General features: G+C 63.6%; 1 protein-coding gene across 1 annotated transcript; it reads right to left on the bottom strand.

The window, feature by feature from the left end:
• Window positions 1-227: 227 nt before the first annotated feature.
• On the bottom strand, window positions 228-15,727 carry MVD (mevalonate diphosphate decarboxylase). The gene is made up of 10 exons (XM_075939888.1): window positions 15,564-15,727; window positions 15,366-15,436; window positions 13,888-14,002; window positions 12,965-13,111; window positions 12,293-12,492; window positions 11,638-11,712; window positions 6,684-6,902; window positions 5,172-5,287; window positions 4,687-4,795; window positions 228-2,893 (listed from the first exon to the last, which is right to left on the bottom strand). Exons 1-10 carry the CDS (start codon window positions 15,631-15,633, stop codon window positions 2,813-2,815), a joined length of 1,203 nt encoding a protein of 400 aa, XP_075796003.1. The 5' UTR covers window positions 15,634-15,727; the 3' UTR covers window positions 228-2,812.
• Window positions 15,728-16,553: the final 826 nt, after the last annotated feature.

Genomic DNA, 16,553 nt, shown 5'->3' with positions numbered 1-16,553 from the left:
GGGAACAGGATCCTGGAGTGGCAGGGCCTTGCTCTCAACAAGGTTAAAGCTGGGGAAACTGAGGCACCGAGCCATCAGGACCTGTCCCCAGTCGCACAGCATGGCAGGGGCAGAGCGGGGGTGGTGGGTAGCATAGGCAAGGGAAGGCAAACGGACTATGCTCCCCACTGGGGCCAAGCCTGGCAACCCCAGTCCTCTGGCTGGCCAGGAACGATCCCGCTCAGCCGTGCGGTTGGGCTGGGCTGCACGGAGCGGTGGGGGGAGGAAGGCTGCTGAAAGGGCAGGGACTTGCCTTCCCGAGCTGGGCCTTCGCCCGCCACCCCTGCTAAGGCAGGGCTACCAAAGAGGGTGGAGAACAAGAGGACGGCGGCCGTGTGCCAGCAGCAGAGCCCGGCCCTGTGGGGGCAGCAGGCTCCCCGGCCCAACCTGGCCTGAAATGCTTTCCCCCTGCCTGGGGCTTGGCAACCGCAGCTGAAGGGGTGACAGCTGCCATCAGTTGGTGAGGAAATCAATCAGTTTCCTCACCTCACCGCTGTGGGTTCTTGGCCTGCAGCAGGCTGCACCCATCTCCCCTCCCCCTAGGGCCCAGTGCACCCTTTGCCTTATCCCCCAAACAGCTTCCTGCCTCCTCCCTTCCGAGCTCCCCCACTTTCCTCCTGGTCCAGCAAGCTCTCCCCCACCTAGGCCTGCAAACCGGGGCCCACCCCTTAGCTCAGCGGCCACCAACCAGTACAGCGGGACCTACTGATGGAGCTTGGCGCCTCTGACAGGTTTGGCCAAGAGATTGTCGAGCTCAGCACTTCAGCTCCCTCCCCCGCCACCCCCAAGCCTGTGGCACAGCTGCTCTTTGCTTTGCAGCTTCCTACCTGCACCCCCGAGAGCCTCCTGCTTTCTATGCAGGGCAGCGGAGGGAGAAGAGGGGTGCTGATGTCAAGTTGCCCCCTCTCCGACCCTGTATCCTGTCTCCACAGAGCAGAGAGGGGCACTACAGGGTTTGGGATGGAGGGAGTTTGCTGGCTACCTTTGGGAGGGGTGCAGGGCCAGGGCAGGGATGACCCTGCCTTAGCCCCACTGCACCACTGCCCAGGAGCCACCTGTGGTAAGCCCACACCCTGAAACTCTACTCCAGTCATGAACCCCCTCCTGCACCCTAAGCTCCTGCCCTGGCCCGGAGCACCCTTGCACGCCCAGAGCCTGCCCCTAGAACCCCCTTCGGCACCCTAATTGCCTGCCCCAGCCTGATGAAAGTGAAGGGGGGGGGGGGATGGAGTAGGGGCGGGGCTTCAGAGAAGGGGCATAAAGGAGGCGGGGCCAGAGTGGTTGGTAGACCTTGAGTTGCACTTACATTTCATAAGTGATCTCTTGCTTTAAGAGGTTGGAGACCCCTGCCTTAGGCTTTTCCTCCAACCCAAGAGGGGGCTGGACCCCCATCTCACACCTTACCCCCATGGCTCCCCATCCCTCCTGAACGGGCAGCACTATTGCCATAGTAACCTTCCCTCTGGCACTTCCCCCAGACTGGGGCTTTCAGGATCAAACCAGGCCCTAGTGGGAACAGCTGGGTGGGAAGGGACTGCAGCAGCCAAGACATTAAATGAGCTCTAGGCTTAAAAAAATACTCAGCCAACCAGGCAGCCTGTAGCCACACTCACCCTGAGTAAGCAAGCACTGGCAACAGCCCAGCTACCACCAGTGTGTCCCACCAGAGAGAAGCTGCTATTCAGGTGCAAGTAACTGCAGGATGGTTGGGTGGGACATCAGGAAAAGATGCTGCATAAAGCCACTCGCACTGCTGGATACTACAGGCCTTCCATTTCACATGCACTAGGGGCTGGATTTGCACTAGCGATCACACCTCTGAAATGCAGCTGCCTCTGGGGCGGAACACTGCAGCTGTTGCACAGCACCACCCTTCCAATAGGAAGAGGGAGGTACTTTAATTGGGGAAGTGACAAATCACTCCGCACCATGGAGCTGCATATGGGAATGGGAGGTAGGCAAAGAATATCTGGAATTTGCCGAACACCTGGGGGCTTGACTCCTGATGTTTGCTGAAGTAACTCCCCAGTCCTATGTGCATGGTTAGTGCCGGTCATGGGATGCAGGAATTTCACCTGCCTCATTCCAGCCTCTTCAGGAACGACACCCTCTTCCCAGCCCCTACCTGTGGGGGTTGTGCGGCCCTGTAGCAAATCAGAGGGAAGTAGGGCAGGATGTAATGTCACAAACGACCAGACGCGTGTCGGTCCAGAGAGTTCCATTCATGGGCATTTACACTTCAAACCAATCAGGAAGCTGGGCTTTTCAAACAGACTGCTAGTGCTGGATTTTTAAAAACCAGAGTAGCAGGGGGGAGGAGAGAAGAGACAGGAATGCAGCGCCAGCTGGGTAAGGGACAGGTAAGAAAGAGCCTTTCATCTCTAGGTCAGCCCACATCAGGCCACCCCAGGCAAGCCAAGGGCCGCCAGCATCATGGAGCTGTTCCCAGCCAATGCTGGCGAGTCGCAGTCCTCTTCCTAGCAGAGACGTCGCCTCATAGCGCCTGCCCTCCTCGGTTGGCAGACCAGAGCCGGGAGAGGCCCTGGCCCGTGGGCAAAGGCACTGTGGGTAGCGCTGGAGGCTGGCACTGGCCCAGCTGCATACATTCTGCGAGGGGGCTTTGGTCAGCCCATTACTCTTCCCCCACAATCCCCAACTCCCCATGGCCAAGCCCCGAACGCCTCTCGTGCGTGCCAGCCACGGAACCAGCGTAGCCCCGGCCCAGGTTCCCCGCTCCCAGAAGCGTCTCGTTCCACGTCTGCCGGGCGGCTGCTCAGGCACTGGGACGGGGAAGCCCATCCGCTCCCAGCAGATGCAGGCCGGGATCATCCAGCAGCTGAGGACCTGGGCCTGGCTGTGGAGGAATAAAGCCAGTTAGAGGGAAGAGGGCTGTTAGGACCCCAGCGCTAGTGCTGTGAGTACAGCAGAGGCTGCAGCCAGCACTAAACAGCTGACCAAGTGCCTTGTGCATGGGGAAATTGAGACACCCTCTGAGCATCCTGCTGTCCAAGGGAGGGCAGGTCAAGGGTCTGCCCCTGGGCACCAGCCTGCCCCTGCTCCCCAGCCCTCCTCTCTGGCTGTAACCCCGGGGTGCCCAGGGACAGCTTGCATCACACAAGCTTGGAAGCACTGCGAAGAGAGGAAAGTGATGAGGAACAGGCAAGAGGTGGCTGGAAAGCTGGCAAGCTTGTCGGACCCAGCGGGTAATGACCAATGGCTCGATGTCAGATTGGCGGTCGGTTTCTAGCGGAGTGCCCCAAGGATCTGTTCTAGGTCTGCTTTTGTTCAACATCTGCATTAATGACCTGGAGGAGGGGATGCATTGCACCCTCAGCATGTTTGCAGGTGATACTAAGCTGGGGGAGAGGTAGAGACACTGGAGGGCAGAGATGAGGGCCACAGTGTCCTACACACATTGGAGGCTTAGGCCAAAAGAAATCTGATGAGGTTGAACAAGGACAAGTGTAGAGTCCTGCACTTGGGACGGAAGAATCCCAAGCCTTGTTACAGGCTGGGGACCGACTGGCTAAGTAGCAGTTCAGCCGAAAAGGACCTGGGGTTACAGTGGATGAGAAGCTGGAGATGAGTCAACAGGGCGCCCTTGTAGCCAAGAAGGCTAATGGCATATTGGGGTGCATTAGTAGGAGCATTGACAGCAGATCCACAGAAGCGATTATTCCCCTTTATTCTGTACTGGTGAGGCCACATCTGGAGTATTGTGTCCAGTTCTGGGCCCCCCACTATAGAAAGGATGTGGATGCACTGGAGAGGGTCCAGCGGAGGGCAACCAAAATAATAAGGGGGCTGGAGCACATGACCTAAGAGGAGAGGCTGAGGGATTTGGGTTTGTTCAGTCTGCAGGAGAGAAGCATGAGGGGGGATTTGAGAGCAGCCTGCAATGCCCGGAAGGGGGTTCCAAAGAGGCTGGAGAGAGGCTGTTCTCAGTGGGGGCAGAACAAGGAGCAATGGGCTCAAGTTGCAATGGGGGAGTCTAGGTTGGAGATTAGGAAAAACTCTTTCCCTAGGCGGGTGGGGAAGCGCTGGGCTGGGTTCCCTAGGGAGGGGCTGGAATCTCCACCCCTAGAGGTGTTTAAGTCCCAGCTGGACACAGCCCCGGCTGGGCTGATGGAGCTGGGGTTGGTCCTGCTTTGGGCAGGGGGCTGGCGCCAATGCTGCCTGAGGTCTCCTCCAGCCCTGGGCTTCCTTCTCACACCAGCCCCGGCCAAACCCACAGCTGGGAGCCGCCTGCAGGCCCTGGTTCCACCGAGCTGCTGCGCAAGGGGACCTCTGGCCGCTCTGCGGAGAAAGAGGAAGCCGGGGCTGGTACGGGGCGGGGCCGGCTGCCGGGAAGACCCGTGAGCAGTGTTCAGACAGCACGGGGCCAGGCCAAAGCGGGGCGCTCTCCCTGGACACGGGGCTCTTGGCCTCACTAGGGGCCAGCCTTAAAACGGCATCTGCAGTGGGGGAGGGAAGCCCCAAGCCCTCCCCACCCCTCCTGCAGACACTGGGGTTCAGCCCATGGCCGGAGACACAAAGGGGAGTCAGACACCCACGGCTTCGTCCCACCACTGCAGACGGGCCAGCCCAGGGCCCCGTGCCACAGCAGGGGGGCCTCCAGCCCGCGACACCCCTCCCGCCTGCCCGTACCTTCGTGAGGAGGATGTACCGGATGGCCCCCGGGACGGGCTCCAGCACCACAGCCGAGAGCAGCTCCTCCGAGAGCGAGGCGGGCCCAGCCGGCAGCCCCTTCAGGAACCTGTGGGGCCAGAGAGAGGGTAGCAGTGGGGGTACCCGGCCCCAGAGAGGGGAGATGTGGGGTCACATGGGGTCCTGGCCCCGCAGTGACCCTGGTGCCGGAGCTGAGAGCATGGACTAGATGCCCGGGATGGACCAAATCAAGAGGGCAGCCCGGCCTGCCAACTTGCCCCACCTCCCCAATACAGAGAGGGCATCCCTTCCTGCCCCTCTCCACCCCCCCCCCCCCAGCACTGCCACAACCCCCCTCAGGCCCCCTGCAGCCCCTCCCCTGCTCAGGGCCAGGCCAGCATCCTGACCAGCACGGCCCCCCCAAATGCGCCCTCTGCTGCCACCCCCCAGCCCCGGCGTGGGCAGCACGGGCGGGCGCGACCTACTGGTCTCCGTTGGCCGCCGGAGGGAAGCTGCGCTTCACCACTTCCACAAACTCCGCCACCGTGTCCGCCAGCGTGAAGATCACGGCGTTGGGGCCGGCGTCGAAGGTGTAGGCCACCTACGGCAGAGCGCAGGCCGTGAGCCCAGCCCGGGCACGGGCGCCTTCCCCCAGCCGCATCCCAAACGCTCGCCTGCCTCACCGCCGCAGCCTTGGCCGGCCCAGGCACGTCCCCATGCCCCGGTGCCCTGCAGTGCCCACCTGAGCAGGGAGCAGGGAGCTCGGGGTTGACCAGAAAAGGCCGCTTCTTACCAGCCACTTGGGTTCCCACCCCACCCCTGCGAGATACACACTCCCGGCTCACTGCTGGGTGGGCAACAGATCTGAGTCCTCTGGATCCAGTATTCATGAACAACCCCCCCATGCACACACACTGCAGCAAGGGCAGGCCCCCCCCCAAAGAGAAACAGGCCCCCTGACGCACAAGAGCCAACAGCTGCACCTTGCCCTCCGGCAGCTTGGCCTGCAGGGTTCCCACGCACACCCCAGGAGAGCCAGGCTCGCTGCGGAGGAAGCGCTGCAGAATTTGGGCAAGTCACGCGCCCAGGGAGGCCGATTCGAGCTGGGGAGGGCAGGTCCCGGAGGGCAGGAAGGAGTCTCGTGCCACCCCGGGGCTCTCACCACTAGGACGGTCCCTCCTGTGCAGCGGCCAGCGCAGCCCCACTCCCGTCTGCTGCCTGACCCTGGGGTTGGATGCTGCAGCTTGGGAGTCCGCAGCCCAGAACTACCCTTGCCGCTCCAGGCTGCCGTCGTGGGGGGCCTCTTGGGTGCCAGGGGAGAACATGGTAAAATTCCTTCGGCTCCCACACTCCTCTTGGGGAAAGCCGAGGACCTGTCCGACCCACCCCCCCAATGCGTTGTGAGCGCCCGCAGCGCCGGACAGCGTTCCCCCTGGCATTCTGTACTTTCGCGTGCGGAATAAATTTTGTGCTGTGCCCCAACATGGAGGGAGGTGATGTGTGGTGGGGGTGGAGCCCTGGGGTTCAGAGTGTGGGAGGGGGCTCAGCGCGGAGGCAGAGGGTTGAGAGCTCCGGCTGGGGGTGCAGCTTCTGGGGAGGGGCTGGGGATGAGGGGTTTGGGCGCAGGAGGGGGCTCAGGGCAGGGCACAGGGGAGGAAGGCTGAGGGGTTGGGGTGGGGATGGGCCTCAGAGCTGGGGCAAAGGGCTGTGATGGGGCCTTCCTTCACTGCAGCAGCTTGGGGCCAGGCGAGAAGCACCTCTCCCCAGCCATGGCAGCTCCAGAGAGGCCGAGCGAGAGACGCTCCTCCTGGCCCGCGTAGCCCTGACCAGCCTGCTGCGCGGCCACACGGCTAGCGGGGGGACTTGGGCGCCAGGCACAGCAGACCGGCCCCAGGAGATCTCAGGGGGGTGGCCAATGGCTCTGCCAATGCAGGCCCGTTCCGAGTGGACAGGCACCGCTTCGACCGCAGGGCTCCCCACTGCCCGCCCGAGCCCACCTTGGTTCTGCCGTGGTGCGCGTTGAAGCGGTGGGCCAGGGCGATGATGCGCCGGGAGACGTCGCTGAGGTAGAAGATGGGCGGGAAGGTGTCCAGGCAGGTGGCGTGGAACTGGTTGCTGTCCTGCATGGTCAGCCGGCCAAAGCCCTCGAAGTCTCGCTGCTGGATGAACTGGATCATCTGAGCCATGCGCCCCGGCACCACGGCCTCCGCACGGTGCTGCCATGGGACGAGGGGGACAGTTACACCGGGGGGGAGGGGACGGGGAGACCCACAGAGCCCCCTTACCACACCGGGCACCTGGGCCGGCTCCCTGGCACAGCCACCCCGCAGGGACAGCTCGTCACCCCGCAGGGGACGGACCCTGGACCCCACACGGCCGTAGGGAGGCACCACCCACCAACCCGCCCCACCAAGACGTGGAGAGAGACAGGAGGGCCGGACGAGTCGGCCCATCACATTCGAGCCCTCCCACCGGGGCCGGAACACAGCCGCTCCGGCTGGCTGGGCAGAGCAGCTTTGTCCTGTTCGGAAGGGGATGGGGAGGGAACCACAGAACAGAAGTAGCACGTGTGACGGCGCGTTGGGGGTTCCCCGTCTCCTGCACCCCGAAATGGCACAAACAGACTGCACCAGCCAGTGGAATTGAGGGTGGTTTATTGCTCCTCCAGCACAGCGCAGCACAGATGTAATCTGGTTACAGGAACTGGGCTAGGATGCCTCAGGCCCCCTTGAGATGGGGGAGACTGGGCCCCTAAACTCCAGCCCCTTCCCCTAGGCTCTCCTCCATGCCCTCCGACAGCCAGCAACCAACTCCCCAACTTCCAGCCCTGCCCCCCAGCCAAGGCAGCATTCCACCTTCCTTTGTTCCTCTCCATGGGGGGTGTCTGGCCACTGGTTTGCATAGTGACTCATCCTGTTTTGCTGGGTCGTGGTACCCACGGCAGCCAGTGGGGGTTCCCCCAGAGCCAGCAGCATAGAAACCAGCCAGGTACCCCCACTACGTCACAGTTCTCCCCCCTCCGAGAGCGAACTGAGCAGGGTCACTCCGCTCGTGACCTAGGGAAGTTCGGGTCCTCTGCGTGGGAACCCGCCCCGGGGACATGGGTGCTCCCCTTGACTCAGGCCGGCTGTGGCGAGGCCCCACATGAGCTGGCTTCCCTCTGTCCACTCGCCGCCCCGCTCCAGGGCGACTGGCACAGGCCTGTCCTCGGGGGTCACACCCACCCTTCCACTGGCCTTGATCTCTGGCCAGGGTCTCTCGGGCCGGGGCCATGAGCCCAGTGAGCCTTCTCTGGACAGCCAGGGCGGCTTCCACCCCCGATGCTCCATCCAGGGAGGACTTCCCCTCCCATAACTCTCTCAGCAAGCCCAGAGGGTCCTCTATCTGGGGTAGAGACCCCCAAGCCGCTTTCCTCCTGTCTTGGGCCTTCCCGCCCCTCTGGCAGGAGTCACAGGACCGGCAGTACCGCTGCACGGCTGTAAAGATTCCCGGCCAATAGAAGTGCTGGAGCAGCTTCAGCCGGGTGCTCCGGATCCCCCGGTGGCCCCCAACGGGGACATCGTGGGCCAAATACAGCAGCTTGAGGCGATACTTTCGGGGGACGACCAGCTGCCGCTGGACCCCCCATGCCCTCGCCTTCCTGGGGGGGAGCCACTCACGGAACAGGAGCCCACGCTCCCGCAGGAATCTCTCCTGGCCACCTCTCCCCCGGGGCTGAGCTGCACGGAGGCCAGCCTGGTCCCTCAGCCTCTGCAAGGAGGGGTCTGCCTGCACCTCAGCCTGGAATTCAGCTGCTGAGGCAGGGATCGGGACCTGTCCCCCACCTCTGCCTAGGTCCGGAGTCCCAGCCTGGCTGGACCCCGTGTCCCCTGGGATGGGACCCTGAGGATGCTGCCAGGAGTCCTTCCCTGGACCCACGTTGTCAGCCCCCCGCTGGCTCTGGCTCCAGGTAGTGACTAGTGCCCACTGGGATTCATGGGGCCACTCCTCTAGGTCATTCCCCATCAGCACCTCGGTGGGCAAGTGCGGGTGCACCCCCACTTCCTTGAGGCCTTCCTTCGCCCCCCATTTCAGATGCACCCGGGCTACAGGCACCTTAAACGGGGACCCATCTATGCCCTTCAGGGTCAGCTGCGCGTGGGGTAGTATCCGCTCCGGGGCCACTATGTCGGATCGGGCCAGAGTCACCTCCGCCCCCGTGTCCCAGAAGCCCGTCACCTTCCTACCATCCACCTCCAGGGGTATGAGGCACTCGCTCCGCAGGGGCCGTCCTGCCCCCACCCGGTACACGGAGAAATCCGCCTCCTGAGAATCAGACCTCCCAGGGGAGGTGCACTGAGCATCCTTCCCCTCTCTCTGAGCTGAGGTTTGCCGGCCAGCCCCTGCCTCTGGGGCAGCCTGCCCTTCCTCCCGCCCCAGCCAGTTAACCCTGGAAAGTCCCCGGTCCTGGGACCTGGTGCACTGAGCCCTCTTGTGGCCTTTTTGCCCACAGCGATGGCAAGTTAGGCTTTGGGCTGTCTCTGTCCAGGCCCTGGCTGGTTCTCTGGGGCGCAGACGACCTGTTCCTTGGTCTCGCCCCGTAGTTGACTCCCTCCGTCGCTCAGCCGAGATCCGGTCTCTGCGCGGTTCCCTTTCTCTCCGGGACTCCCGTTCACACCCGGACCGGCTCTCCGTGAACTCATCCGCCAGTCTCCCGGCCTCCTGGGGGTTCTCTGGTCTCCGGTCCTTGAGCCACAGCCTCAGTTTGGGTGGGCACACTTCATAGAACTGCTCCATCATGACCAGCTTGAGCAGCTCCTCTGCAGTCTGGGCTCCGACTCCAGACACCCACTTGCGGCAGTATTGCGCCAGGCGGGAGACCAGATCCACATAGGTCTCCCGTGGCCCTTTCTGTACCCCCCGGAACTTCTTCCTGTACATCTCGGGGGTCAGCCCGAACTTGTGCAGCAGGGCCTCCTTGACTCGGTTGTAATCCCCGGGCTGTAGGTCCTCCAGCTGACTGAGCACTCCGGCCGCCTCCTGGCTCAGTGCGGGGATGAGCTCCTGCAGCCAGTCAGCTGGGGGAACCCGTTGCAGTCCACAGGCCCTCTCAAAGGCACTGAGGAACCCGTCTATGTCACCCATGTCCTTCAATTGGGCCACCACGGGCCTCTCCAAGCATCTGGCAGTCCTGGGACCCTGGGGCCCATCCGCACTTGGCGCAGCCGGTGCCCCGCCGGTTCTCCGCTCTGCCATGGCCAGCTCATGCTGCCGCTGCCTCTCTCGATCTTGGCGATCCCTTTCTCGGTCCTGGCGGTCCCTCTCTCGGTCCTCTACTTCCAATTCCTTGATCCGCAGCTGGATCTCCAGCCGCCGCAGCTCTGCTTGGCTGGCCCCTGCCCTAGATGGGCTGCAGCTTGCAGGCCTCCTGGGGGAAGCTGTCTCATCTCTCCTGTGGGTTCCAGCGCTCCTCCCCCTCTCTGAGCCTGACACACTCTCAGGGGGGGTCTGGCTGCTTCCCCTGGGGACAAGATCCTGGCCCTGTGGCTGGTCGTTCTCTTCTAGCTGAGCAATCAGCTGGGCCTTGGTTGCTTTCTGCACAGGCAAGCCCCTCTCTCTGCACAGCCCCACCAGCTCTGCCTTCAAGAGTCGGGCGTAGGCCATCTGCCCGCTGGTCCCCTCGGTGCAGACTCACCAGTCTAGTGCTGCAGCGCCCCACGATTCCCAGGAACCGCTTCGCTCTGTCTCCAGCACGCCTGGCTCCAGGGCTCTTGCTTCTACTGTGCCTTGTCGCTCGCCGCTGGAAGCTCCATCCACGGGGTGCAGTGCATCCCACTCCTGACACCAGTGTGACGGCGCGTTGGGGGTTCCCCGTCTCCTGCACCCCGAAATGGCACAAACAGACTGCACCAGCCAGTGGAATTGAGGGTGGTTTATTGCTCCTCCAGCACAGCGCAGCACAGATGTAATCTGGTTACAGGAACTGGGCTAGGATGCCTCAGGCCCCCTTGAGATGGGGGAGACTGGGCCCCTAAACTCCAGCCCCTTCCCCTAGGCTCTCCTCCATGCCCTCCGACAGCCAGCAACCAACTCCCCAACTTCCAGCCCTGCCCCCCAGCCAAGGCAGCATTCCACCTTCCTTTGTTCCTCTCCATGGGGGGTGTCTGGCCACTGGTTTGCATAGTGACTCATCCTGTTTTGCTGGGTCGTGGTACCCACGGCAGCCAGTGGGGGTTCCCCCAGAGCCAGCAGCATAGAAACCAGCCAGGTACCCCCACTACGTCACAGTACGTCAGCTACAACGGGTCTCAGGAGACCCCCCCCCCTCCATCACATCAGCACCAGCAGCTGCCTGAACACTGCCATGGCCCACTGGGCAGAGCCCGTCACCCGAACTAGTCAAACCTCCCCAGCGCGCAGGAAACACCCTCGGCTCCCGCAGCCCCGGGGGAGGAGACTGCGAGCTGGCTGGATGTCACGTCCCCGCCACGTGGTAGCCTGCCAGCAGGAGCTGTGCCCTCGAGTGCATTCAGAGGTGCTCAGTCACGCCCCAGGACACGCTGCGCCGGAGGGAGGCAGGAAACCCCCAAGCGCACTGCAAGGTGCAGCCGATTCCGCAAGGCAGCAGGCCAGGCGTTCTGCAGACAGCAGGGGCCGGCTACTCCGCCCCTTCCCAGCCGGCCTTCGCCAGAGGCCAGCTCCAGCCCTGAAGCCGGAGAGGTTAGATCTCCGCCAAATGCCACACATCTAGCAGGGCTCCGGGGCAGGAGCTGGGGCACAGGGGAGGTGGGGGAGGTAGCACCAGGTCCCCCTTTGCTCGGGGTTTATTGGAGCCATTTGGGTTATTCCAGACCCCGGCGCTCTGGTCCACCCCAGCAGGATCGCAGAGGCAGCTCGACCCAGGATCAGTCCCCACCCGCCTGCCACCCCTCTGATGCACAGAGCGGAGGACAGGGCCCCCGCAACTCATACCTTCAGCAGGGGGCTGGTGTCCACACTGGTCTGCATCCCAGCCGTGCTGCCCACTGGCTTCTTCTCAGCGCTCACCTGCCGGGGGGGGAAGCACCAGGCCTCAGCATCCCCGAGGGCCCCCCCCTCCCAGCAGCCCGCGGATGCCTGGGCAGCAGATCAGCACCCCCCCCCCTTATATTCTTGGGAGCGTCTCGCACCTAAACCCCCAAGACCACGTTGCCTCCACACCCCTGGCGCAGCCGCTCTCCCTCCCAAACGAGGGCGCAGCAAGGGCAGCAAAACCCAGAGCCCAGGCAGGCCTGTAGAGCCCCCACCTGCGAGAGCCCTGCTAGCCAGAGTCCTGTCTGGAAGTAACCCCTCCACAGATGCACCCCCAGCCCAGGCAGGCCCAGGACTGCAGCACAGAACCCAGGAGCCTGATCCGAGGTGCCTGCTCTAACCACTAGCCTGCCCTTCCCGAGCTGGGAACAGAACCCAGGAGCCTAAGCCTGAGGTCCCTGCTCTAACCACTAGCCTGCCCTTCCCTTGCAGAGCTGGGAACAGAACCCAGGCGTCCTAGCTCCCACTCTCTCCTCGCCACCCCACAATCCTCGCCCTGCCCCCCTCAGGCTGGCTGGTGCCCTGGCCTAGGGGTGCCAGACCCGGACTCACTCACCACCAGAATGAGCACTCGGAGCTCGGGCCAGTGGGTCTCCGGCGCCACCTGCTGGGCGACGCTGTCCTTGCCGTCGGGCCGCTCCCCCATCAGCCACTGCACGAAGCCCCCGAACATGCTCCTGCAGGCGCTGCCCGAGCCCTGGCGGGCCACCTCGGAGAGCTCGCCCTCCACGCCGTACAGCCGGGCCAGGGTGTGCACTGGGACATGGGATGGGGAGGGGGCAGCGTTGCAGGGGGCTGCCCGGCCCCAGGGCTCTGCCAGCCCCCCAACCAATCCCTGGGCATCTCTCAACTCCACAACAGCCTGGGGGACAGGGACAGTCCTGCCTTCAGCCCTCGAGAGGGGGCAGGCCACGGGGCAGCAGGAGACAACCCAGCGCCCCTTCTCCAGAGCGGGGAGCATGAACAGCTGCGGCGTGCCCTCAAAGACCTGAGGGTGGGGTGTAGGGGAGCAGCCTCGTGTCTCCCCAAACAGCTGGGGGAAGGAGCCCGGGGCAGGGCAGGTAGGACAGCAAAGCACCTCCTCCCGAGAGCCGGGACAGAGCGTACGTGGCCCCCCATCCAGGAGCTGGACTTGAGGGGAGTGCAGAGCTAGGGACAGGCCTGGAGGCAAGTGGGGAGGATCCAGGGGCGGGGCGGGGCGGGGCTCCCCCCTACCCGCCCAACTCACCTAGGCAGGCATACCCTGCAGCCGAGGACGCCAGGCCAGCCGCCGTGGGGAAGTTGTTCACCGAAGCGACGTGCACTTTATATGCCAGGCTGAGGGGGGCCTCGGCGCCGGCACTACCCCCCCTCCGCTTCCTGGCCAGGCGGCGCACTGTGGGCAGAGCAGGGGGGCTTAGATAGTCAGGAGGCATCTGAGGCGCCCCTGCAGGGGGGTGCCAGACCCACAGTTACACCCCTCATGGGCGGACCAGCTGCAGCAGCCGGGAATTAACTACTTGGGCCTGGAGAGAAGACGAGGAGCGAGGTTGCAGCAGCACCAGGGCCAAGGAGCTAGTAGCAGAGGTGCCTGCTTGCCCCTCCTCACCCTCCGGGATTCTGGGCAGGGCAGGAGGGGGCCGTGTTGGAGGTAGCACAAGGGACTTTCAGGGAGCCGTGTATGCCCCAGAGAAGCAGCCTCCACCCTCCTGACTCACCAAGCACATCACAAGATTTCAATCAGTCTGCCATTCCCCAGGGCGGGTGGGGGAAGGGGGAGCTTTACAGAGAAGGAAACTGAGGCAGGGCTGCAACCTGTGAGGGTCACCTGAGTCAGGTACGGAGCATGCTCAGTGGGGAGCATGCGCCCTGTAACTTGGAAGTTTACAGAAAACCTAAGGGACCGGGACAGACTGAGCACCTGCCTTCCCCACGGGAGACAGGGTGTGCCCCCCTTTGGGAGTCCAAGGGCCCCCCCCCCACACACACACACCCAATGGTTCTGGATTCTGGCCATTAGAACAGGGAGATGCCCTCCCTGAGGCACTACCCCAGGGCACTACCCCAGCAAGAGAGGCAGGGAGAGTTGGGGTCTCAACAGGACCCAGCCAAGCCAGCTGCTCATCACCCACCCAGCTGGCTGGGCCTGCCCCGCCCCCGCCGGGTACTCACTCTCCCGCAGGCAGGACTGCAGCCGTGGGTGCCCGACGTCGGCCTCCTCCCCGTTCAGCCAGAGCCGGTCCTCTTTGAAGTCTCTGCTGATGGCGGCAGTGGTGGTGGTTTTAAGCTGGGAGGAAGAGACACGCACGCCCACGTTTAGATTGAGCTCCGGGACTGGTGCAGAGCCCAGCCCTGCCGCAAGGGACACCAGACACCATCCCCCAGGGCGGCACGAAGCCCCCACCCCTTCACCCCAGAGAGGGCTGAGGATCAAGCTGTGTTTATGGCGAGGCGGAGCAAAAGCCCAGAATCATTCTAATACATCACACCTGCTCTCCATCATGCTTGCACTGAAGAGCCCCACCATGACAGTCCCCTGAAAAGCTGACACCAGTGGGAGAAAGAAGAGACTGGCCCAAAGTCAACAGGGGTTGGTGGCAGCAGTGGGATTAGAATCCTGGTCTGCATGCTCCCACTCCTGCACCCTCCTCCACCACCTCTTCAACAGTGGCTGCCACTCGGCTCTGCTGTACGCATGAACTGATTCTGTGCGGGGCTTACCTGGTAAAACAAAGTGGTCCCATTCTAACCTCAAGTGTGCTCCAAGTGACAGAGCTGTCTCCAGCCCCTTACAGGTTCTGCTAGGCTGACAATTGGTAAACCCCACTGCTCATCTTCCTGTGGCTCTCAGTCACATAGCCAGTGGTAGGCAAATACTAAAACCCCACTTAACACATGGGGAAACCAAGTCACAGAGTTGGGAAGGGGACGGTCCGAGGCCACACCCAGCAAGACAATAGCAGATCTGGGCGTTCCAACCACCAGGCAATACTCCCTCTGACATGACCGTTTCTAAATGGAAAGACGCCGTCCTGCCAACCATGAGACGCGCTGGCAGCTCTCACCTTTCTGAGACCGACACTGGTCGCAACCTTCCCAGGGCTCTAGAAGGGCAGTTGAAACTAAGCGCCTATTTGGGGGGCAACAAGTCTCCCGAGACCAGGCAGCATTTCAACACAGGGACCCACCAGAGATCCCCTCAGGTCCCAGAGCGGGATGCAAAAAGTTACCAAGCAACAGTGCTGCTGCGGGGTTTCAGTTAACCCACCACAGAGCGGAGCTGCTTTGGCTGGAGTAAGGCAGCCCCTGCCCGGGTGTGTGTGGGGGAGAGGGGGGAAGAGATGTGCATGCTCCAGCCGGCTAGCAGGGGATCCTTGGGGAATGCTCTGGGCAACACACAACAGAGAGACATGCTGATTTATAGCCAATCAAACTACACTTTGGGGCCCAGAACCCCTCATTCCCAAGCCCCCTTGGGACAAAAGCGACCACCTGCCTCTTTGAGCTTTTGCCTGGTCGTTCCCAGAAGAGCAGCTGCTGCTTTCCAAGTGAAACCCTGCTCTCCCCCTCTTCCGCTAGCCGCCTCAGCTCAGACCTGCGCCCCACCGAGCAGCATCGCTGCTGGGCTGCTGCCACCCGCTCACGCCTACCTGGTCCTGGTGCAGGGTGACGCTCAGGGAGGAATTGAGGGGCAAGATCAGCTCTTCGTCCCGCTTCCCCCCTGGAAGAGAGCAGACGGGGAAGTCAGCCCCGAGGGGGGGGGGGGTCTCCAGGCAGAGAGGGGGCTTGCCCGGGAGAGCGGGGGGGCCCGGCCCCTCCTGGCACTAGCCGGGGCGGGGGAGACTCACAGTATTTGATGACAGCGATGTTGACTGGGGCGGTGCAGGACACCACGGTGAGGGGCTTCTCCTCGGCCATGGCGGCGCAGAGCCGGGAAGGGAGCCCCAGGGCTGCACCCAGCAGGGTCCCGCAGCGCCTGCAGGCAGCTCCCCGCCTACACGTGTCTCTGCCCCGCGCCACGCCCCCATCAGCTGAGGGGAGCGGATTGGCTCGCGGCGCGCCAGCTGCCGCCGCCGCTACCAATCGGCGTCGGCCCCGCCCACGGCTGGCTCTGCCAGCCAATGGGAGTGATCGGAAGACGGACGCCGGCCGCTGGCCTCCACGCCCAGCAGGAGGAACCCTGGCGGCGCCGGGCTCCTGTTTCCAGCCGGAGGCCTTAGCGGTCAGCGGCAGGGGGACTGTTGCTACGGTCGCACCGGGTGCTATAGGAGCGAGCGGAACCGCGTGCGCATGCGCAGTGTTGGGTTCAGGCTGTAGGGTTCCAATGCTGGAGGCGGATCCCAGGGGGGCGGAGCTGGCCGGGGGGGGGCGGGTCCTGCAGCAGGGGAGATGCGGGGTCACGGGCCAGGCTGCCCAGAGGTGCCAGCGCCATCGTGGCTCTGGGGATAGTTGCAACGTTTGGGGGGGCAGGGGATATGTGGGGGGGCAATGGGGGGTCATGGGGGTGAGTAATGGGGGGCAATGGGGGGTCATGGGGGGCAATGGGGGGTCATGGGGGTGAGTAATGGGGGGCAATGGGGGGTCATGGGGGGTCATGGGGGTGAGTAATGGGGGGCAATGGGGGGGCAATGGGGGGTCATGGGGGTGAGTAATGGGGGGCAATGGGGGGTCATGGGGGGCAATGGGGGGTCATGGGGGTGAGTAATGGGGGGCAATGGGGGGTCATGGGGGGTCATGGGGGTGAGTAATGGGGGGCAATGGGGGGGCAATGGGGGGTCATGGGGGTGAGTAATGGGGGGTCATGGGGGGCAATGGGGGGTCATGGGGGTGAGTAATGG

This window comes from Pelodiscus sinensis, chromosome 12 (genome assembly GCF_049634645.1).
Source record: "Pelodiscus sinensis isolate JC-2024 chromosome 12, ASM4963464v1, whole genome shotgun sequence".
In the NCBI taxonomy this organism is placed as follows: domain Eukaryota; kingdom Metazoa; phylum Chordata; order Testudines; family Trionychidae; genus Pelodiscus; species Pelodiscus sinensis.
Note: the sequence above shows the minus strand (reverse complement) of the source record. Positions and strands in the feature narration are given on the sequence as shown.

What these genes read in the sequence shown, in the direction of transcription:
- MVD (XM_075939888.1), bottom strand. Translation starts at nt 15,633, where the DNA reads ATGGCCGAGGAGAAGCCCCTCACCGTGGTGTCCTGCACCGCCCCAGTC. An exon ending in CGCACCACGGCAGAACCAAG is followed by an intron (nt 5,288 to 6,683) that starts GTGGGCTCGGGC and finishes GCTCTGCCGTAG; the next exon opens with GTGGCCTACACCTTCGACGC. An exon ending in GGTACATCCTCCTCACGAAG is followed by an intron (nt 2,894 to 4,686) that starts GTACGGGCAGGC and finishes ATTCCTCCACAG; the next exon opens with CCAGGCCCAGGTCCTCAGCT.